The following is a 25,186-nucleotide window of genomic DNA, read 5'->3' as shown; positions in this document are numbered from 1 at the left end:
ACGGAAGAATTATTTGCTAGATTAGAAACATATTTAGGTGACTCAGTTAAAGTGATATGGGAAAAATTTAAACAAGAATATCAACCCACATATCAATATTTAATAAATCTAGGAAATAATCCATTCAATTTCTTAAACTATGTAGGATAATTAGTCACTGGAAAAGACCCAAATTTAGGAAACACCACAGAACAGGCTGATGCCCTAAAAACATTAGAACAAATGTCTTTAACAGATTATCGATATATTAAACAATTTTGTAATGATTACATGTATTATGGAATAAAATCTGGATTATATTTTAATAAAGAAATAAGTGACAAACTATTTTTAAAATTACCTGGAATATTAGGACAACAAATACTCGAAGCTTGGAATAATTTTTTAAAAGACAAGGCTGAGCATATAACTAAAGCAGATATGCACGGTCTCGGTATAAAAGTACAATTTATAATGGAAACACTCAAAGCTAAATGTGCAAACCAATTAGCACAAAAACAATTAAAGGGAGATAATAGCTATTGCGATATAATGTATGTCCCACAACAATACAATAGAAATATACCCTTCTATAGAAAACAAGCTAAACAAAATAGAAATTACCAGAATTCGAAATACAATACAGATTCCACTAAAGGCCAAAATAGCTATACTAGTAAACCTCGAAAAACAAATTCCAATTACTCTATCCGAAAATCTACAGCTAGAAAACCATTTTTATCTCAAGATAAACATGTTAGACGATATGACCCTAGAAGGACATATAAACAACAATTAAAGTGTTATACCTGCGGCAATATAGGACATTTTAGTAATAATTGCCCAAATTTACAAAATACATATACTCAGAATGCTTATTTAGTACAAAATACAAATCAAGTATTATTAGAAATTGACAAAGATGTTTCCGATACCGAAAGCATTTATAGTATAATTACTATCCATGATAGGGAAGATATAGAACAAGAAGATCTTGAACAAAAACCAATAGAAGAATTATTCCACAACATCAATTTAAACCATATTTATTAAATGACAAGTTGTTCTCATAATTGGATAAACAACAAAGGCAACCTACAAATAGGATGTCTCTACTGTGGTTTTTGGCCATCTTTACAAAACCGGTATCAATGTAACAAATGTTATAAAGAAGCCTGTAACTCTTGCCTTACTGGCAAAACCTCTCCATTTTACGCACACCCGAATATTCAAATATAACTCTTCTCTCACCTACCTCAACCCAAAACACACCAGTTATACAAACTCTCACAGCACCTTCTGATCTTCGATTAACACAGATTGAATCAAATAATGCACAACTCCAAACTCGTGTTTTAGCCCTCGAATCTGATATAGTCACTATTAAATCTGATATTCAAACCATGCACACAACCCTACATACCTTAACATCACAGGTCCAATATATTACTGAATTATTACAATTAAAACAACCTTCTCAATCATCGCCTAACGAGCTATATAACACTGAATATTCCACAAACTCTGACCCCGCTTCTTTTCCAACTTTTCAATGTTCACCTCAACCAACTTTACATACTCTTTTGGTCAAAGTCAAACTAATAATTCTTTCCACTAACAAAGAGATATTTCTTGTAGCCCATGTTGACACAGGATGTACAAAAAACCTCATTTCTTCCCATTTTATCTCTGAACATGATACTCAGCCCATATCTGACCCACAAACCACGATCAGTTATGGTATTGATAATATTCCCCATATATATACTCATCAACTCAAACCTTCCACAATTGCTTTTCGCAACCATTGTAAACAATATTCTCTTTCCTATCCCCTTGACACCGTTTATATCAAAACTGACATGCCCCCTTCTATCGATATGATTTTGGGCTTAAATTTCCTTTTAAATCACAATGCGGGTCTTCTAATCACCAAAGAGGCCCTTCTTCTCTTTGATGGTTCTACCCTTACACCCACGGTTTCTACCAATGAATATCGCGCGACACGCCGTCACATCACCCAATCAGAGTCGGCAACTTCGCGTGGTGGAATCATTAAGCTGACTTCCAAAACTCAAAAAACAAAACCCATTAACATTTCTTCAAACACATCGCTTTGTACACGAAATCAATGTGGATTACCTCCACTTCAATTACAATATAATGAACATATTGCAGAAACTTCTGAAAAAGGAACAATGAATGACTTCTGCATAATAGAACCTGAACATTTTGAACATCTAATCACAGGAAAATCTTTATATTATAGTCTTGACTCAAACAATGAAATCCAACAGATAATTAGAAATTTAGAAAAACTAGAAATCATAGCAAATGACAATCCACTTAAACATTGGAATGTTACAAAACCAATTTGTAAATTAGAAATAATTAGTCCTGAAATGCGAACAGATACAGGACAAGCAAAATATACACCTAAAGATAATGAAGAATTTCTATTACACATGAAAGAATTATTAGAATATAAATTGATACAAAAATCAAATTCTAGACACTCTAGTGCAGCCTTCATTGTAAATAATCATGCCGAACAAATTAGAGGAAAAACTAGAATGGTAATAAATTATAAAAGATTAAATGATAATACACATGAAGATTCTTACAAAATACTTGAAAGAGATTATTTGCTAAGTTATATACAAGATTGTACAATGTTTAGCAAATTTGATTGTAAATCAGGTTTCCACCAAATAAAAATGCATAAAGACTCGATAGAATGGACAGCCTTTTCTACAACCTTAGGACATTTCGAGTGGTTAGTAATGCCCTTTGGATTAAAAAACGCTCCATCTGTCTTTCAAAGACGAATGGATGATATATTTTTAAAACATAAGAAATTTTCTATAGTCTATATAGATGATATTTTAGTCTATAGTAAAACACCTCAAGAACATATAAGTCATTTGAAAATAATATTTGCCGAATTTATGAATAATGTTATAATTATTTCTAAAAAGAAAATGGAAATTGGTAAACAATACATTAAATTCTTAAGAATGGAATTAGGCAATGGCACTATTAAGTTACAACCCCATATTGCCACAAAAATACAAGACTTTCCTGATAAATTAACATCGGTAACACAAATTCGATCATTTTTAGGCTTAGCTAATCAAGCTAGACCTTTTATACAAAACTTAGGAAAATATTTAGGACCCTTACACCATAAAACTTCATCGAATGGAGAACATAGATGGAATAATCAAGATATTCTTCTTGTACAAAAATTTAAAAATCTTTTCTTAAATATTCCCTCATTAAGATTACCTACAGATAAGGATTATCGAATAATAGAAACTGACGGTTGTGAAGCTGGCTTGGGAGCCATTTTAAAAATGAAACCATCAGAACAACACCCTAAATCAACTAAAGAAATCAGTAGGTATAACTCAGGAAAGTTTAGTATAAAAACATTGACATCTGTTGAATACGAAATTGAGGCCTTATTAAAAGGACTTGATTGTATGGAAATCTTCCTAACAAATCGACCATTTACAATTAGAACTGACTGTGAAGCCATAGTCAAGGCATATAATAATGAACGGAAAATACAACATAGGAGATGGGTTCTTTTAAGAAACCATTTTTATAATCGAGGATATAAAATTACAATAGAACATATAAAAGGTGTAGATAACAAAACTGCTGATTTACTATCCAGGATACAAATTTTACAGGACCCTGGTTAACCTCTTCTATTTTATGATTACACAGGAAGATGATATGATCCGAGATCTCATACAAAGGAGTAATACAACTCCAGAACAAAGCTCTTCAGCTTCTCCTCTGATAACCCCCTCACAATTATTGAATAATACCTTCTCACCACAAACACGACGTTTACCTACCAGCATACTGGGAACAGTCGGTAATTCAAATACCAGTGCAGCTCGCACATTCCCTTCTTTCTCACCACACAGAATTCCCTCTCCCCCATAAACTATAAACTTTGGAAAACATATTCTGTTCAAAAACTCTCACATGAAGTTTGAAAATAGCAATGGCTATATGATCAGTGATGAAGAGCAAATATGTTTGGACAACATATGGTACAATGCAAACAAGTGCATCACTCAACATAAAGCTATCTCGGGATTAGCCAATGCCATACATCTGCTTGCTTTCCTATACGGACAACTGCGAACAAAGAAAGGCAAGGCGAAGTTCTACGTCGTCTACCAAGGACACAATACTGGCATTTTTCTTGATTGGGAAGATGTTGCAGAAGCTACAAAGGGTTATCCCACTCCTTTCTTCAAGGGATATGAGACCCTCAAACAAGCCCAGATCTTTGCCAAGTCGATGATTGGCCCAACATATTACGTAGATCAAAAACTACGTAATGCTCCTCCTCAACAACCTTCTTTCTCCAACATGGCTCAGAGGAACACAACTTGTATACAATGCGAGCCAATCAAGAACAAAAACAGGGAACTCTTGGATCAAGTAGCCAATTGTTCTATGAGGATAAGCAAGTTACAAATAGAAAATGCTACAAAAGAAAGACTAATTCAGCGATTAGAAGCTTCGAACAAAAGCCTCTTAGCTGATCTACAACTTTACAAAGCACAAGATACTCCATCAGCAAACGATGCTCAACAAGTTGAACAAATATCACCAGGCTCTAGCTCACAATCACCAATGGAGGCCTTCAAAACAGAGATACTTGGAGAAATAGAAGCTCTCCTCCAACAAAAATTCACACAATACAGCGGAAGCTATCGTGGGCCCATAAACCCACAGGATGAACAAGAAAGAATATTGACCCCACAAGAAGACACTGAATGTGAAATAGTACGACGAAGACACAACAATGGAAAGTCTCCGTCAACATCACAAAATCTACTGGAAATGTAGATTGAACAAATGGGTGATTCCCTAACCATCCGTCTCACACCCAAATGACGTTAAACTTAGGGATGGTTTTTGTGGACCTTAACAAAACCACAAGGATTTTGGCCCAATCCATAAAGGACCACATGGTTCATAGGACAACCATGTAAAACTACATAATTGTCCTTAACCCTCGATCCGGGCTACAACAGGATCCATGCTAGTACCAAGCATGAAAAACATTGGGTAAACTAGGCCAAGCTAGTATAAAACCGGCTAACCCTGAACACGGGTTACAAAACGTAGTGTTCATCACACTTGAGCATGCTAAGGATATATATATATATATATATATATATATATATATATATATATATATATATATATACTACTATTATAAAAGCATGTACTCTATCTTTTTCGCAAATCTTTTCTGTCCTTATCATTGTCCAAATACCAATAATGTTGTACTATTTGCTATTTCTTTACTTATTTTTATAAGGACAATTTAGACATTTCAGTCATAAATTATTATTAATTTATCATTAATTTTAATCCCTCTCTTAATTTCTCTCTCAATCTCTCTCAATGTCTGCCGCTCTCTATATCCCTCTCCCTCTCGAACTCTCTCTGAATCTCTCTCTAAATCTCTCTGACGACCTCTCTCAATCTCTCTCAAAGTCTACCGCTCTCTATATCCCTCTCCCTCTCGAACTCTCTCTGAATCTCTCTGACGACCTCTCTCAATCTCTCTCAAAGACTGTCGCTCTCTATATCCCTCTCCCTCTTGAACTCTCTCTAAATCAGCACCCTCTCTAAATCTCTCTGAATCTCTCGCTCGATCTCTCTCGAACCTCTCGATCCCCTCAATCTCTCTCAAAGTCTCTCGGTCTCTCGATCAGACTTCGCCGGCAGTTTCTTCAATTGTGAGCTTTCTGTAACGATCATTATCGCCGACGAGAGTTACGAAAGAAGCAGCAACATTAGATCTGTCGTTGATGGATTACATTCAGTGGTGATTGCAAGCTTCATGCAACAAACCGTTTGGAATTCAATTGATTTGTGAGTAATCCTTGGAGGAGGCGACTTAATCCTAGAGCTGCCACAACAGAGTAAAAGTCCATTCGAAGAACAGATTAAGAATCCAAATCATCGAAGAAATTTGACGCTGGTCTCTGGTGGGACTTCGTAGAGGTTTGTGTGGCTCTTTCTTTTCCCAAGTAATCCAAATATATTGGTATCTCACTTATCAAGTAGTATCGTCGGAGCCAATTGAGCTCCGATTCAGAACTAGAATGGAAGGAACGTTTGCTCTTAGCACTGAAGAATTTGACACCGTTAAATTTGTTTAGGAATAAGTTGTATGATGAGATCCCCGATTTCATTGGGGATTTGTCAGAGTTGGAAATATTGTAGCTTTGGGAGAACAATTTCAGTGGTAGTATTCCTGCTAGACTTGGAAAGAATGGTAAGCTTCAGCTCGATTTTTCATCGCTCACTGGAAATCTCCCACCAGATCTTTGTTCTGGAAATCGCCTTGAAATGCTGATCGCATTGGGAACTTCTTTTTGGTCCGATTCCGAAATCTCTTAGGAGATGCGAATCGCTTAGTCGGATTCGAATGGGTGAGAACTTTCTCAATGGAACCATTCCGAAGGGGCTCTTCAGCCTGCGTAAACTTGTTCAGGTTGAGTTTCAAGATAACTATCTTGAAGGGCGTTTTCCAAAGAGCGAGTCTGTTGTGGTGAATCTAGGGCAAATCAGCCTCCAACAACAAGCTCACGGGATCTCTGCCTCCTTCTCTGGCGTTCATAAACTCCTTCTAGATGGTAACATGTTCTCTGGTCAAATCCCGCCGAAAATTGGAAAGTTGCAGTAGCTATCCAAGGTGGTAAAGTATCGGGTTTCTTTGTTCACATAGTAATCATATTCTTGCTGGTTATGTTCACGGGAATGATGTCTGGGCTTCTTTGTTCACCGATGGAGTTTTCAAGCTCACAGGAGACATCACCGATGGAGTTCTCTCTGTTACTGTTTATACCAGGGATTCATTTTGTAAATTAATAATCTCTAAACTTGTAAAATGTAAAAATAAAAAATAAATATTTACAAATAAATCTTGTCTATTGATTTTCAACCATTCGATCAAAATTTATTAATATGGTAAGATCTGAGCTGTCGGCAGCATGCTGCTGCCGCAAATAAAAATCCAATCTCTCGATCTCTCTAAATCTCTCGATCTCTCTCATCTGATTTTTCCAAATTCCCAGTTTCAATTATTGCAGAATTTACCTCTGCAAAGGTTCATAACAAAGTAATAACTGAAGAGATATTCTGCACCTTCCACTGAATCGAAATTAAGAGCTTCTTAAAGTAAACCCTTGCACAATCAAGTTCTTCTTGTGGTATATTATTGTTAACGCATGTTCACTGGAGGTTCAAAACAAAGTAATAACGGAAGAGATATTCTGCACCTTCCGCTGAATCGAAGGTAAGAGCTTCTTGAGTAAACCCTAATTCTTCGGAAAGCTTTAGCTTGTTCCCTTTTTCTTTTTCTTTCTTTTTTTTTTTTTCATCTTTCTTTCTTTCTTTCTTTCTTTCTTTCTTTTTTTTTTTTTCCTGTTACCAATAGTCAATTCTAGACTTAATTTTAATTTCATATTGATTGAACATAGGGTTCCAGGCTTTTTGTTGAAATTCTACCCCTCACAATAGAGGTTTAATTTTCACACTCAAGTCCTCGAAAGATTTGAACCAACGATGCATCATCCGTATTGATAATTTAAGGGTTGTTTACGCCATTTACAATGTTTTCCCTTCACTACATTAAGATACAAAGTATGTCTCTCCTCTATTTCTAAATTTGCTCCTGTCTTCAATTCCCTAATCAATTCTATTGATGTGGATATTGTCGTCATAACTTGGCTGAACTTGGTCAGATTGGTTGAGTTTTCTTTCATACATTCCTGAAAGTTGTGTTTAATTGCTATAAATAGGTAGCTGCTTTTAGAGTTCAACTAATACAAGTTGAGTGCATGTCCTCATTTTATATCTCTAAGACATGGTAGAGAAGATCTATGTTGATGGGCTGAGATATTTTGATTCAAATTGCCTAAAACTTACTAAAAATGAATAATTCATTGCTAGGGGGAGCTCCCTGAAGAATCCAGCCTGCTCCATCGCTTATGCCTAGGTTTTTTCTCCCCATCATGGTTGGGTCATCAGAAAAGCCGTTGCTGTTGGGATGTATGCTCTGCCAACAAAGGTGCAGCTCTTGAAAAAGTTGAATGAAGATGGTAATTAACCTTGAAACCATTTCAATTAGACTTCATGACATCATTCGGATGGTTTGCTGATTGGTTGAGGACCTGAGGTCACCTCAACCATGATAGTGGATTTGAATTTCCCAACCAACCAGCAGAGGAGCACTTTGGGTTGGTTGGGTCAAGAGTATAAAATCCAACCCTATCCTAACCCTGACCCTAACCCTGATCCACTGTTATTTATAGGTCCGAAGACCCGAAGTGGTGGTAGAAGAGACTTGTGGACCCTTTTGATTGATAACTATGAGTCGGAGTCCGAGCCCATGGACATTGACGATGATACCCCTTACTTGAGTACATTGTCGGTGTTTAGTGAGAATCTGCACATCAAAGAAGAGTGAATTAGTTGAAGTAATTAATGGACTCCTATGCACAATCCGAAGGTATTTCTTGAAACTAGACTTTTTGATTGAATTGTAGAAGAAAACCCCATTTAATTTGACCCTGTATAGCCCTCCAAATCCCTGTCCGAAGCTGCTGAACTAATTCTGATTTTCTGTTGAATTCTGTTTTGGTCGATCCTCTTTGGTCGATGCCATCGACCAAATTTTCCAAACTCGAAGTTAATGATTCTTTGGAATATTCCCTATTCTATTTATACTAGCCTCATGTTTTGAGCCCTATTCCAATCATTATCACTCCTGAGAACGTGAGGAGAGCTTTCCAAAGCACCTCCTAGGTTTTTGTGAAGAAGATTCCACCAAAAATCATTGTTAATCATTGTTCCTTGTCTCTATCAACAACTACAAGGTATGATTCATCACTCTCACTCTCTATTTTATTCTTTCTATTCTTTTCTATCCCTCTTTTTGCTGTTGAGACCTTGGAGATGGTGTTGCAACCTTGCAACCATCACTCCAAGTGCTCACTCTTGCTTAACCTATGATCCTCTCACTTGTTCATTGATGCTATGCTCTCATTTCAAGCCTTACATATGCATTCCTTGATTTTCTTCTTAACTTCATGTTTTCTTGTCAAAAACTGAGGTATATAGTGTGCTAAGTATATGATTATCACTAGCATATGATCCTAATCAAATTCCTATAAGTTCCCCTAGCTAATGCATGCCTTTCCAATGCAAATGCAATTGATTTCAATCCATGCCATGATGCTTGTCTATTGAACATAGTAGTCTAATTTGGGGCTTTCTATTTAGACCATTGGATTATGTTAATTCCTTGATTTGTAGTGTTCTCATACTGTTCTTAAGCATCCCTCCAAGTTCCGGATTGATCCGAACCCCGGAAGACTAATTTCGGACCAAAATCCCCAAAACCCATTATGCAGCCCCTAACACAATTTTGGTCGATCATCTTTGGTCGATGCCATCGACCAAGAGCATCGACCAAACTTGATGTTGACAGCAACTTCAACCAGTTTTGACCCGTTTGACATCCGATCTTTTTGATTTCTTCTTTAATCTCTTATTTATGTTTGTTTAGGGTCTTAACACTACTTTTGGATCATTCCTTGGTAATTCTTGATTCATCATCAACTCAACCTAAGGTAAGGATGGTTATCTCCATAAACACATAGGCTATGAACTTATGTTTTGGTGCTTATACTTAGTGAACATAGTCTCTTAATTGCTTTTGATTATTATAGGATTGCTATACATGTTTTAGAACAGTAGTATTTTGATTCATATACTCTTGTCATAATGATTTATTATTCTTGTTACTTGTATTCATGATGGATCATTTCGATATTATTATTTAACTTTTATCATGATGATGTATCAAATGTTGATATATTTAGGACTTGAGTATGTGATTGCCTAGGTATAACTTGGGATTGGGGAGTGTCCTATTGACGCTTCTGTCCTTGGGCATCAGAGGGAATAGTATGGGATGTTCTCCGAAGGTGCCTATCGACACTTTCCCGGGTTATTGGATGACATACATAGGATTGTCTAGTTGTGTGGCTAGGATTGTCCTTGTCGTATCAGACCCGAATTGGAAGGGCATTGAGACCAAACGACCCGTGGTAGGGTATGGTTTGATGGGCTCTCAAGACCGGTAACCAACCCATGAGAGGACATAAACCATACTACAGATACCCGAAAGGGGCCATTTATTGGTAGGGTTGCAAATAGTTAGACTTGGGTTCACGGACACTCAAGACCGGTAACCAACCCGTGAGAGGGCATGAGAGCTTCCCGTATATTATTTGTGGATGACCAATAGGGTTGATGAGTCCGTAGTCTAGGACTATGCTGACTCTAGTGTGAAGGATACCGGAAAGGATTGTCGGGGGTGAGGAATGGACGTATCTGGATCTGACATGATATGACTGAGTAGATGACTTGCATTGGGCTAAGCTTTACCTTGACATGCACCAATACTTAGACCAAATGGTGATGTGAGAGAGTGGTGACCGAAACCCCAACCATGGATTTGTCCAAGAGGGATGCAGGACCCAATTCCCCGACTTGAGTGATTGAGACCCACCTAAAGAAGTATGGTGCTATGGCTCAAAGCATGTCTACCTTAGAGACTGGCATTCATAGAGTTAGAATGATACTCGCATCATATGTTTCATATCACATTGCATTATGTTACGATTTGTATTTACATGATTATGAATTATGGAATAACTGCCTTGCTGAGTTCTTTTGAACTCATTCCTTTTGTGCAAATGTTGTTAGATTTTCCCGCAGGTATTGAAGACTCTGATGGCACACTCTACGAGACGGACTTTGATCCCCTACCCTCCGGGTGGTAGCTACGGTGAAGATCAGGTTATGGTGCCGAGGAGGATTACTCTATGTACCAGGGTTAGCCCCACTTTGGTGAGGGAGCGGCCGTGCTGGGCTTTCTTCGTCCACACTTCTAAGGAGATAATCATTAAGATAGAAGAAACCCTTGCTTAGTGCCCATTCCCCTAGATTTTGTTGAACATTTGGGATATGTAATTAACTTTCTTTGAGTTACTCTTTAGACATGGGATTGTAACTTAACTTGATTTTTACTACTTTTCCACTGCCATTGAGAGGGTGACTTTCACTCATTTTCTCATTCTTATGATTATACTTATACACTTGGTATCATTTATTTCCGCACTCTGATTATTTGATCTTATTTTATTCATGATATATGTTATTTATTGCTCTTACCTTGATTTATCATTGTTCATGATTGTGTTATCGCGTATGTGGGAGGCATGGTCCTTCGATGCTTGATCCTTGGACTGTGGATCACATTCCCATGTATGCCAGATAGGGTACCGGCTGGGTGGATGTGACAAAGAGTGTGGTAAAAAGTGACTCAATTGGGTGCTTAATTTAGTATTTTGCACTGAGATTTTAGTTTGATTAAGTGGGAACTGGTCTTGTAGATATGTCTTCTGGTTGTAAATTATACCTACCCTCTTTACGCAAAAAGAAAAAAGAAAAAAGAAAAAAAAAACTATATGAGAATTAGCCTACCCCAATGAAGTGTGTATAGACAATTTTCTTCATAATTTCAATGTCTCACAATAGAGGGAGTTAGGGAAAAAGGTAAGAGAAAGTGAAGCGACCTGTTTAGAACTAAATGGTGGATCTGTAATGGAGATTTGTATCTTGTGAGACAGATGCTTTGGCATGAAAATTACCTTTGATTTGATTTTCTGTTTGATTTGTAAATAAAGGTAATTTGTGGATCTCCCCTAGGTATAATTTGGGGGCGTGCCCTTTTCACTACTATGAACCTAGAAACATAGATGACACAAAGGTACTAATTGAGACACATATGATAGGTGTAGGCTACTACTATCTCCAAAGAAAAAGGTTCAAGGAATTTATGCATAGTAGTAGAGAAATGCCATATCCACAGTTCCGTTTCTATGTGGAGAGTCTGCACTCACTAAAACGAAAAATCAGTACAGGTATGTGGTATGCTTTTTTATATTCCCCCCCCCCCCTTCATTATGAAGGTCTTCATCATATTTTACACAGTTGAATATGTAAAAATTTTGTTGCTGCATCTGATTTTATTTGATTCGATTTGATTCATTGAATTTTGCATTGCAATGTTCTTAATCATATGTGTTACTCCATTTGTAGATTTGGATTCTTTTGGATAATATATATCAAATTAAACGTCACTTTGTCCCTACCCACATTGAACAAAACTACAACTCTATTGTGCAAGGGAGAAGATTGAAGCAGCTGAAGCCAAAGCAAATGTAAGGTTTTATAATATATTAATGAAGCAGTTGAAGCCAAAGAGGTAGATAATTTGTTAATGAAATTTGATTATGATTTTCATGGATAATTTGTTCTGCTTACAAATAAGATTAGATTAATTTTATAATTTTTTATTTATCTTTTGGTTCTTGTTTTTTGGTTAATAGAGATTAGTTTACATGTCAAACGAGAAGGAGACTAATAAGAGTTTGAGTGGTGCTGAAAGCTTAAATTTTATAATTTATTGGTAAGCCTTTTTTTTCTTTTCTAATTTTATCAACTATTAATACTATTGATATTGAATAGCTTTGAATTCATTCTTTTTCAGTTATGATATTGAACTTTGTTTCCCTTGCTTAATAGATTCCTTTGTTTGTTTTGCTCTTATTTCTTTGCCTCTCTTTCCCTTTCATATTATTGTTTCAGTTGCTCGCAGTTTGTATGAATCCTTGGGCAAAGTGTAACCTTAATTATACGGCATAGGCACTCATCATATCTAAGGTACTATTAATACTATTCTATTTTATGTTAATACTAGCTTGAAAATCTTGCACGAAGTATATGGGGGGCTAGATTGTTGAAACCATAATACCGTTGATATTGAATACATTTGACTTCATTCTTTTTCAGTTGAGATATTGAACTTTGTTTCCCTTGCTTAATAGATTCCTTTGATTGTTTTGTTTTTTTTCTTCTTTACCTCTCTTTCCCTTTCTTCTGATTTTTCCTTTTTATCATATTATTGTTTCAGTTGCTCGCAATTTGTATGATTTCTGGAGCAAAGCATAACCTTAACTATGCGGCACAGGCACTCATTATTGGAGTAATTGGCTGATATCACTTTTGTTGAATGCTCAAAATTATATGCCTTGGTCTAGAGCAATTCTTATTGCGCGTAGGCACTTTAAGCAAGGCCATATTGATGGCACCACCAAAGCTCCAGCCACAACCGATCCCAAATATGTTGACTGATTGACTATTGATAATCAAGTTATGTCTTGGATTTTTAATTCCATGGATGCATCGATCTATGAGATTTTTGTTTACTCAAAGACTATGAAAGATCTTTATGATTTGTTGAAAACCATGTATGGCAATGAAAATAATTCCTCTAGAATTTTTGAATTACAACAAGACATTAACCGTTGTTCTCAAGCTAATGATCAATCTTTTTCTAATCATCTTGAAATATTGAGAAAGAAGTGGGATGAATTAAGACAATATCGTCCTATTGCTGAAACTATTGAGACATATATTCAGCATGAAGAACAATGTAGGATGTTCCAACTTTTGGCAAATATCCAACCATAGTATGAGGATCTCAAATGCCAGCTTCTCATGAGCAGCCTTCTTCCCTCATCTTCCATTGTTTGTGCCACCATTCAGAGGGAAGAAACTCGTCATCTTTCCATGAATCCTAACTCTTAACCCACAAGAGAATTAACTGAAGTTGTTGCCAACAATGCCCAAGCTAATCAGTTATTTGTAGGAAAAGGAAAATGAAAGAATTGTACAAATAAAAATCATTGTGACCATTGTGATAAGGATGGTCACTCCAAGGAGTGTTGTTGGGCATTGCACCCTCACTTGTGCAATTTTCAACAAGGACACAGCAAATGCTAGGATTGCAACAATTTTCAATCAAGACACTGCGTCTGATTTCTAGCATCTCTTAGCCAATTTGCCTCACAGCTTCAACAGTGAATGCAAAATAGTAGCAAGCAGCCTTCCTACACCCTGATACAAGCAACATGGCTCATTCTAGATAATTATTGTTCTTGAGGGGGCAAAGTGTAACCAAATTTTTTTTATTTCATTTTTATAAAACTGTCTGTTTAGCACTACAACACAATAAGTGACGTGCATTTGCACATGCACATTTTACTAGTATATATATATATATATATATAGTATGTATGAAAAGAGAGAATATATATATATATATATATATATATATATATATATATATATATATATATATATATATAGGGGAAAAAGGATATATATAGTATGTATGAAAGAGAGAGGGGAAAGGCTATGTCGGCTAAGAGATGCAGCTAGACGGAAGATCGGACTTAAGGTCAGCTGCATCAATTGGGTTTTCGGTAGAGATTAGGTTCCATGTTTGTTGATCATATTCACTCAGTGTGGGACGCTGGTTCAAGGAAAGAAGGGAACTTTGTGTGTGTAAACACCACTAAGAGCGATAGTTGGGAGTGGGAATGGCACAGAAGAAGTATTTCTCTCTCCACTTCTTGTTATCATGGGGTATGGAAGAATTGGTGAAGATTTTCGTCTTCTCACCTAATTCATTAACAATACATGTTCTTCTGGAAAAATGGATGTAGCCATGCTCACAGGAAACTTTGAGTGCATGGTAATTTTTGAAAAGTTCAATGGAAGGGGTGCGCCCCATTTTACGAATGAAGGCGAAATAACAGTAAACTAACCTCCAACTATTGGGAGTAAGTTGACAGGGGCAAATACGGTAGTACTCGAGCAAAGATTGAACTATGGGAATCAGGAGAACTCTAAATCCATAATCAAGATGATGGAGATAAATAGCAATAACACCAGAGCCGGCATCTTATGGACGTTTGGAAGGTTCAGGAACCCATACCTTAGCATCAGAAGGAAAATGGTGATCTTGTAAGTAGGAGGACAAGTGAGACTTCTTAACCCTGGTTGGATACCATTCTGGTCTAGCGTACTTGGGATGTTTCTTTTCTTTTGTGATGTCCAAAGGCACATAAGGAGCAATTTCTTCATCCTGGGCGTAGGGAGCAGGTATCCAGTCTAGTGGAGTTTGTTTGAAAGAAAAAACACTCAAGGTTTTTTCTTGGTTGACATCTGAAGAAGTTTTGATTTGCTCAAAGGTATTGGGGGCTGAAGGGTTAGCAGAAGAATCCATAGAAAGGGAAATAAGAATGAAGGTTCAGAAAACATAAATGAAGAACAGGAGGAATAATGGAGAAGTTGCAGATGACCGTAATATGTGTTCGAAGAAGAAAAGTAGGTTATGGCCGAAGGCGGATGACAAAGAATGAATAAATACTGGGATGAAGTGACGTGATGGGAAGTTTCTTGAAAATTGGAGGGAAATATACAATGATTCAAATCAATGGCTATAACTATTCGTAATTGACGCTTGGGGTTAATCGGTGGATTTGGAAACATTGCGACCAGACACGTGGATGGTATAAGAGAGATTAAGAAAGACATTGTAATTGTAACAACCCCCGGTTTTTCTAACCCAGAATCCGTATTGCAGGTCCGAGAACCCGAAGGTCTAGTTAGATTAATTTTGTGGAGTGTCCAGATAGAAGTCCATAATCCATATCCAGAACCCATGGATCTGGATTCTCTTGTTGAAGAATCTGCCTTATTGGGAAGTTGGATCTTTGGAAGAAGGCAAGTGGTGTTTGGAGATGTTTGGAATGAAGGTAAGACCTCCCCCATATGTTGTTTAGGGCTAGGTTGTGTTTGGGTTTCAACCCCCTGAGCAAAGCACCCTTGTATAGCAATATACTTGGGGGTGGTTGCTAGTGGTGGTTGATTAAACCAAGCGACCGCCCGGTTCTCCTTACGGGAAAATGCCCTATTTTGCCCTTATTCATTATAAATAGCATCCCTTGCCCTATTAACGCATTATTATGTTTGGGATTGCTATTTTGGGCGATTAGGCGGCAATGGAAACGTGCGGGAAGGTGGGCGAAGTGTTGTTAATGATATGGAACATTTTCTCTTCTATTATTGGTGATTCTGGTTAAGGTAATGAATCTCCATTTGCGATTCTCTTCTTTTTAACTGCTAATTGATTTGAACCCATCCCCATTTTGTTAGTGGTTACCCAATTGATTAGTTGTATCTCCCTTTTCAATGTTCTTGATGAGATCCTGTCCAAAAACGAATCCCCGCATTTGTTTAATGGATGGATCCCATCAAGGAGAATGATTTGGGTAATAAATCTTTATTAATTTTAGGGTTTCTTGTTACCCCTTTGTTCTAGACCTATTAAGATTGAAATTCGGATTAAGATCATCCCAAAATGGATTGAAATCGGATGATCAAAAGTCCAATTTTGGAAGTTGGAAACTGTTTGAAACAGGGGCCGTCACTTGTGGAGGTCGCTTAACTTAAGCAACCGGCTTGTTTCCAATGACTGTGTAGGTTTGATTTTGGATTTGTTTTGACTCTTGACTCTTATACATTCTTGTAACCCTATGCATATGTGTTCTCTGTTTCAAATAAAAGTCTTATAATAGTTTTTGGATTACAAGTTAGAGGACTTTTACTAAATTACAGGTAATGACATGCATTCTTATTTATATGCAATTACATATACATGATGATTCAGCTATTCTATTTACTATTCTTTGATCATGTAACTTGCTGTAATTGTATAAAGCATGTGAATCTTATTGTATACTTGCTGTTTGTGGTGTTCCTTGATGTACTTCATCTTTTATGATAATGCACAACTGTTCATGGTATGATAAAGAGTGATGTTGTGTAGTTGTGATGGAAGGGGTATTCCATTGGGATATCTTGGCTGGAGATATCAAAGAGCTGTGGTATGGGACACATGCTCATTGATGCCTCTAGCACTATCATGATTACTGGATGACATACCTAGGAGAGTCTAGAATTGCATGGCTAGGTACCCCACATGCTATTACACATTCGGCAGGGGAATTGAAGACTAGTGACCTATGACAATGGTGACGTGACTCTGTTTCATCCTACAGCGGTAACCAGTCCGTGCGGAGACTCAGTGGTCCACTGTTGGTCATGCAATGGTAGGCTTGCATATGTTAGGGTTGGGCTCATGGACGTCCAAGGAACGGACCGGGTGTCGTGAGGAGTCATAAGAGCATCCGCCTCAACAATATGTGGATGACCATAGTGTTAAGGAGTGGAGTCCAACAGCAATAACCAGTCCGTGAGGGTTCTCACTCCTAGGTTGCGAAGGATACTGAACCGAGTTGGTTGGTGCCATAGGGGAAGTATCTAAACTTCATATAGTATGTTACCATTATGACTTGCATTGGATTAGAAAACCCAACATGCGCCAGTACTCATTGCCAATGGTCGTGGTGAGAGAGTGTTGACTAAACCCCCAGCCATGGTTTGAGAGCTAGGTGTGGACTTACCCCTTTGCCTAGGATCCCTACAGAGGTAACCAGTCCTTGCCTGCAGGATCAGAGTGACTAGACCTACCTAGAGGAGTGTTGGTGTATATCTTAAAGCATGTCAGCTGATAGAAACTTGCATAGTTAGATCTTAGTAGCATTCATATTTCTACATATCATCTATATCATTTCATGTATGCATTCGTGGATTATATTGACATATATATATGATAATTGTCTGTTCCTTATTGAGTTCATCAGAACTCATTCCTTTCATTGTATATATTATATTAGTTGTACAGATGGTGGCATAACATTGGAAGTTGGAGATGATTCGAATGAAGGAGCCTTCTTGTATGAAGCTGATGTGGCACAAGCAGTGGTACATGAACTTGCAGAGCATGAAGCCTCCTGAAGATGCTTGGTGTGCGCTTATAGCACCCATTGATGGTCGACAGAGGTAGATTGCCAAGATTTTGATGATCGAATGGAGAAAGATTGGAGGACCCCTTTACTTGCTAATTTAGAAAACCAATTTTTAGATTTAGAAAAGAAAGCTGGAAAGAAGATTATTTATTTTATTTATTTTGCTTCCGCTGAACTCGATATTATATTTGATTCTTGATTCTTTCCTTTAATTCTTTCTTGGATATTTATTGGAGTATTTGGACTCTTGTAACATTTTTATTAATTATTGCATTTATTCTTGCTCTTGATTGTCTATACTTATTTTTATTATTATTGATGGGTAAGACCGTGGATCCTGTGACGGTTCACTCCCACGGGTTGTCGGGCGGATAACCGAGACCGGCGGGTGGGGTGTGATAGTAATCATGCGTTGGAAAATAAGTAATATTTATGATCGAACGACAAGAAGGAGGATAATGTCAAAGAAGCTGAAAAGTTGCATTTATGAGGGGATAGAAAAGTCTGACAAATAAAGATTTTTGGCTGATCCTCGAGATGCTTTGGGGGCTAAGCACAGTGATTTGATGATTACGAAGGATGGTTCTACTCCCAAGAAGATTACAGGTTTATTCCTTTAAATAAAAGACGGATCATGGATAAGCTTTCAAATTAATGATGATCTGGAAACCCGAAATGCAACTTTGGAAATCATAATTTCTGGGAGAAATACGAAACGTTGATCAATTAAGACTCTGCCACGTGGAAGGGAAAAGTGGAGATTTAATGTGGAAGATCAAGCTTATGAAGGGAAAACAGTTGAAATTCAAAAAGACAAGTGCAAAATAAACGGTATTGATTGAATCTAGTATTTATTGATTGATCTCTCCAGCTGAGTTGAATTGGACGATTCTGATGAGCTCCAAGGTTGACAGATGAGCTCAGAATTCTGATGAGCTCTATAAAGCTATAGATTGATCTCAAAATTTTTGATGAACTCTCTCAACTGTAGGATGAACTCAGCGTTCAAATAATCCTTCATAACTGGAGATGAGCTCAAGTACTGAAGAATTCTCACAGCCGATACAGGATACAAAGTGATTCAAAGTCATTTAGGAGAAAGATTCAAACCTCCTGATCAGAGTCTCATACAAGTTTAACATGATCAGCAGGCTTGGGGGCTCGTGTTGTGAATAAAATATCCTAACTCCGATTTATGCTAATACGCTCCGGTTTAAAGCTGGTTCAATTGGTTTAAGCTAATGAAACAAAACCATCAATGGGTTCACCCAGGAATTAAATGAAGGTCTGATCGTGACCATCCAATTCATCATTATAATCCGACAATCAAAGTTAAAACGAGATCAGACGGGAAATCTATATAAAGGGACGACGTGCTCACTCAAAGGGTAAGACACTCAGATCTACTGAAACTCTCGTTCTTTCTTGTTTTCCTCCATTAAAGCTCTTCAGAAGCTCACAAAGGGCTCAAAAACCCTACTTCTTGTCAACTATTGACTAGATCGTTGGAGACGCGACGCCGATCCAGCTGATTGGCTCCATTTCTAATGAATCCTCTATTTCACAAGAAAGGAGAGCAAGAGTTCAACTCAATTGAGTTCAAATCGGTTCAGATCAATCTAGATTTGACAGGTTTGGTGTTGGATTCACGGTCTAAGGATCACGGCAAAATCTGGACCAACAGTTGGGAACCTCATTGATCAAACAAACACTGTATGGAAGGCAAACCTCATTAGATCTATAGTCACTAAAGAAGAGGCTGGGGAGATTTTGAAAATCCAGTTGAGCCGTTTTCCCCAACTGGATTCATTGTTTTGGACTACATCAAGGAATGGATAATTCACAGTCAAGTCGGCTTATGAAGTGCTTAGTCAAAGGAAAGTGATGCAAATGAAGGAGAACCCATCATCTTTATCAAGTGGCCTTTGGAAGCAAGTGGACCAAAAGGTATGGGAGTGTATTTGGGAGACTAAAACACCTCGAAAATGAGGCAACTATTATGGAGAATATGTGGGAGGGGGTTGGCATTAGCTAATGTGCTGATTAACAAAAACGTCCAAGTTGAACCAGGTAGACTTCATGCAAGCAAATTTAGTTAAGGTTAGGGTAGTGGCAGCAAGTAAACCAGCAAGACAAATTGAGTGGACATTGCTAGAGGGGTGGGTGAAGGGTGAATTCTAAGGCATCGATGAAAAAGAAAGGTGATAAATGTGGCCTTGGCTTCCTCATACGTAACTCTAGAGGGGGATGTTTAATGGTAGTGTCAAAATTGGCATCTGCTCAAACAATCTTGGTTGTAGAGGCCTTGGCATTAAGAGAGAGTCCGCTCTACACGTTGGGTGAGGGTCATGATTATACAATCTTTGAGATGGATAATTAGGAGGTGGTTAATATTTTGGGTTGTTTTAATTTGCCGGAATAAAAGTGGGATGGGAAAATTCTTGAAAAAAAATGTAGAATTCTTACTTTTCTCTTAAATCCCAAAATGGTAGATTGTTTGGTTGTTTGGGGTGGGAAAGTGAGAGACAAGACTTGTCTGGTGATGTGGCAGCCCAACTTTTCCACCCCAAGCCATTTTAAAACTCCATATATTTGATAAGACTTTGTGGGAAAGTTGAAAAAAGTAAAAAGTGGAACCCACCACTATCAAATTCTTTTATTTTCTTTCCTTCTCCTTCACCCCACTACATATGGGGCCTATATATTTTTTTTTCCCATCTCTTTTTTCCCACCTCACCTTTGCAAAAACAAACGTAGCTTCAGTGCCATTGGATAGAGTTGGGCTGATGGAAGTTAGGCCCATTCAGGATGATATGAATTTTCTTAGGCTCAACGGCTCAAGTTGTTGGGTTATGTTATCCACCATGTTTTTAGGGAAAACAATTGTTGTGTTGATTCCTTGCTGGAGGGCCCTATCTCTTTTGAACTAAATGGTATGGCCGATTTCCTCTCTTTGGTTTCAGGATCTCATTTCCTTGGATGCCTTGGCCACAACTCGTGATTTTACTTTGGAATGAAGTGTCAATTACCCAAAAAAAATTAATTAAAGGAGGAGACGGATTTAAACTTTCGGAGAGATTTTAGGGATTTAATGGAGGTAGTTTCTAATATGGGTTTTAATTGTGATCATTGGATTAATAGTTGCCAAATGTCAGAATCCTAATGGTTAATTGCACGGAATTATAAAATTGCTAATGGTACATAATGTAAATTTGTATGCTTTTAGTTATTTTTATCTTTGTCTTTTAATTTAGAAATTTTGTTTGATGATTTAATAAAATCATTTCCTAAATTTAGAGTTAAAATTTTTGAGTATTCCTGATCAGTGATTGCTGAGAACGAACTCTAAATCATTCACGTCCTCTCTATAATTTTCACCCCTACGATTCCTGTAATTCATATCATTAAAATTCATCAAATAATTGAATCTAATAATTAAATTCCCCTCTAGTTTTTTTTTAATTGGTAAAATTTGATTTGTCCTTATCTTTTAAACCATTATTAATGGCTGAAACAGCGTTAGGTCAACAACCCTTTTTTAAAGAGTCATTAATCTCTACTTTATCTTGGCGTGTAGGTTAGTGCCTGGCAGTTCCTTGCCGTGTGTGGTTTGTCTATCTAACGAGACTTTTTCTTTGCTTTGGTTGAAAACCTAACGCCACGGAATTCGTTTTGGTATTTTCGACGTTTCCTTCCCTGTAGTCTATTATATATAGAGGTTTCTGGTTCCCGTCCTTCACCATTCCATTTGCATTCTAAAAGTTTTCTTCTAGCCTTTGGAAACGCTCCGAAAGTTTCTTCTGAGTTAATCTCTAGTAAAGAGCCTTTCAAGGTATGGGAAAATCTCTTCTCTTTTTCTATTCTATATGGTCTTGTCTTTTAGATATGTTGGATTTCTTTCTGGATCCGTTAGGCGGTTTACTTTCAGAAATTGTTCTGATCGATATCGATTAGGATTTCTATTTAGGTTTTGTTCGTTTTTAATTCAGAATCTGCTCATGGTTTCGTTGTTTAATCTGATTAATATTCGGTTTAGAGCTGTTGGTTCGATCTTGATCTTGATCTTAATCAAGTTCTTGTTTTCTCATTACAGATGCAGATTTTCGTCAAGACTCTCACCGGAAAGACCATCACCCTCGAGGTCGAAAGCTCCGACACGATCGACAATGTCAAAGCCAAGATCCAGGACAAGGAAGGAATTCCCCCAGACCAGCAGCGTTTGATTTTTGCCGGAAAGCAGCTCGAGGACGGCCGCACCCTTGCAGACTACAACATCCAGAAGGAGTCCACTCTACATCTCGTCCTCAGGCTCAGGGGAGGGATGCAGATCTTCGTGAAAACCCTCACCGGAAAGACCATCACGCTTGAGGTCGAGAGCTCTGACACTATCGATAACGTCAAAGCTAAGATCCAAGACAAGGAGGGAATTCCCCCAGACCAGCAGCGTCTGATCTTTGCCGGAAAGCAGCTTGAGGACGGCCGTACCCTTGCAGACTACAACATCCAGAAGGAGTCCACTCTCCATCTCGTCCTCAGGCTCAGGGGAGGGATGCAGATCTTCGTGAAAACCCTCACCGGAAAAACCATCACCCTTGAGGTCGAGAGCTCTGACACTATCGATAACGTCAAGGCTAAGATCCAGGACAAGGAGGGAATTCCCCCAGACCAGCAGCGTCTGATCTTTGCCGGAAAGCAGCTTGAGGACGGCCGAACACTTGCAGATTACAATATCCAGAAGGAGTCTACCCTTCATCTTGTTCTGAGGCTTAGGGGTGGGATGCAGATCTTTGTTAAAACCCTAACTGGAAAAACCATTACTCTGGAAGTTGAAAGCTCCGACACCATCGATAATGTCAAGGCCAAGATCCAGGACAAGGAAGGTATCCCACCAGACCAGCAGCGTTTGATCTTCGCCGGCAAGCAGCTTGAGGATGGGCGTACCCTCGCAGACTACAACATCCAGAAGGAGTCTACTCTCCACTTGGTGCTTCGTCTGAGAGGTGGAATGCAAATCTTCGTGAAGACTTTGACCGGCAAGACCATAACCCTGGAGGTCGAGAGCTCGGACACCATAGATAACGTGAAAGCCAAGATCCAGGACAAGGAGGGAATCCCACCGGACCAGCAGAGGTTGATCTTTGCCGGGAAGCAACTTGAAGATGGAAGGACCCTTGCGGATTATAATATCCAAAAGGAGTCCACACTGCACTTGGTGCTGCGTCTGCGTGGTGGAATGCAGATATTCGTGAAGACCCTCACTGGGAAAACCATCACCCTGGAGGTTGAAAGTTCTGATACGATTGATAACGTGAAGGCGAAGATTCAGGACAAGGAGGGCATTCCTCCAGACCAGCAGCGTCTCATCTTCGCTGGAAAACAGCTCGAGGATGGCCGAACCCTCGCCGATTATAACATTCAAAAGGAATCTACCCTTCATCTTGTCCTTCGTCTTCGTGGTGGTTTCTGAATCTCTTTCAAGTTGTCTCTTTGATTTGCTAATATGTGTGGATGGATTTAGGTGGGGAGGCTCATGTCTGGATGATACTTGTTCGTTTTTTTCCGCTTCTTCCTTTAGTTGGGACTTTAATGTTTGTCTTGTGACATTTGTTCAGTAAAGCAGTTATAATATATATTTCATAGCTATATTCTATAACCTTCCCTTCTGAGTACTCAATCATTCTGTACCACCTCATCATCCTTCCAATTCATTCGTGTTCACAGATTGGGACTAAATCTTACATGATGTTGAGAAAATCTCTTAATCCAAATGAATCTTCAAGAGCTCGTCTATCAGCTACGATGAATTAGCTGCTCGAGTAAGTCCAAACGGGGATTATTATCTATATGATAAAGAAATAACAACAATCTCTTGATGCCTCCTAATTAAAGCACAATGTGATTATTAAGGGAAGATTAATCTACCCAAATAGAGTTATATTGGGAAATAGACTTGTGATACAAAATCATATGAACCTCCTAGTCTAGCCAATGATGTATGTTAATAAGGACGTCAGAAATGTATTCAGATTCTGCCCGTATCCTCCCATGCTCACATGTGATCCAATTCCATTAGAGTCGTGTGTTCAATTATAATTTCTGGTATCCGTTAGCTTCATGTGGCTAAATCGACTATCGTGAATGTGCTTTATGGGCAGTGGTGGCAAACTAATAGGTAGAGTAAGTAAGTTTAAGGAGGTCTTAGGTTCGGACTTTTGCCCTTCTACACCTTCCCAACCCCTCTTCTCATTGCGACCTACCAATTGAGTGTCATATTTGGTGGGACTTTCAAGCTTAATCTTTTTCATTGTAAACTCGAGGCTGAAACTCTAGTCATGAAGGATGGATCTACTGTGCAAGTTAGTCTCTGACACCCCAAACTCCCTCGGTTTGCTTAGTTAGGTTTTGATGGCCCAAACCTTTCTTGATTTGTCTTAGAGTCTGAAAAAAGTTTGGGCTCAAAATTCTAGTCATGACTCATGAAGGATGGATCATGGTCAAGCCAAAGTAGTCTTGAATAAGATCAGGGTTGGGTCAGGTTGAGTTTACATGGCAAAGACCAACTCACATGGTTTAGCCTGATCCTACCACTTGTAGGTTATTTTTTGGCTGAGGTATATGCATTATTGTATTATATGATTAGAGTCAAGTCCTAGTAAGTGCTGAGTGTGGATTGTCTCCCTCCCCAACCGATGTTGACCACAAATTATAGGGCCCCTATAGGGTTAGAGTGATGGGAGGTTGAGCGTACTTAGTGGATGTCAATTATACTAGAATTTTTTATACGTGGTTTCCTTTAGTGGATCATAAACTAATACTGGGTCCCTTTAATGCAATATATCACGTGTGGGTCCCAAACGGACTAACATTATTAGTTGCCATTAAGTATATTCAAATTTCAAACATGAAATGACTAAAGTGCCCGTGAGGTTATTTAATACATTGTGTTAATATATTGGTTTTAAAAAGAAATAATTGGTCATTAAGCATTAATTATATGGTTAAAAAAATATATATATCCAAGAAAAAGGGAAAAATTATAATAACGCAATTTATTAATTAACATGGGAGCATCTTGGTCCCTCCACATTTGAAATTTGAATGTAATTAACAAAAACTAATGGTGTTAGTCTAGTTAGGACCCATACGTAATATATTGCATTAAGGGAATCTAACATTAGTTTGTGATCTCCTAAGGGACCCACACGTAGAAAACTCTTAATACTATTGTTTGTTGTTACCTTATACTTACACGATGTTGGACATTTGTTCATTTCTCATGAGTAGAGATGACAAGAAGGTTTTAA

General features: G+C 37.9%; 1 protein-coding gene across 1 annotated transcript; it reads left to right on the top strand.

Moving 5' to 3' along the window:
• The first annotated feature begins 21,627 nt into the window (after positions 1-21,627).
• On the top strand, positions 21,628-23,556 carry LOC149024419 (polyubiquitin). The gene is made up of 2 exons (XM_089144666.1): positions 21,628-21,714; positions 21,976-23,556. Exon 2 carries the CDS (start codon positions 21,976-21,978, stop codon positions 23,347-23,349), a length of 1,374 nt encoding a protein of 457 aa, XP_089000792.1. The 5' UTR covers positions 21,628-21,714; the 3' UTR covers positions 23,350-23,556.
• Positions 23,557-25,186: the final 1,630 nt, after the last annotated feature.

Source organism: Hakea prostrata, chromosome 2 (genome assembly GCF_041222555.1).
Source record: "Hakea prostrata isolate BN-2017 chromosome 2, UWA_Hpros_2, whole genome shotgun sequence".
NCBI classification, from domain to species: Eukaryota; Viridiplantae; Streptophyta; class Magnoliopsida; order Proteales; family Proteaceae; genus Hakea; species Hakea prostrata.
The sequence above is the reverse complement of the archived record's forward strand: the minus strand, read 5'-3'. Positions and strand labels throughout refer to the sequence as shown.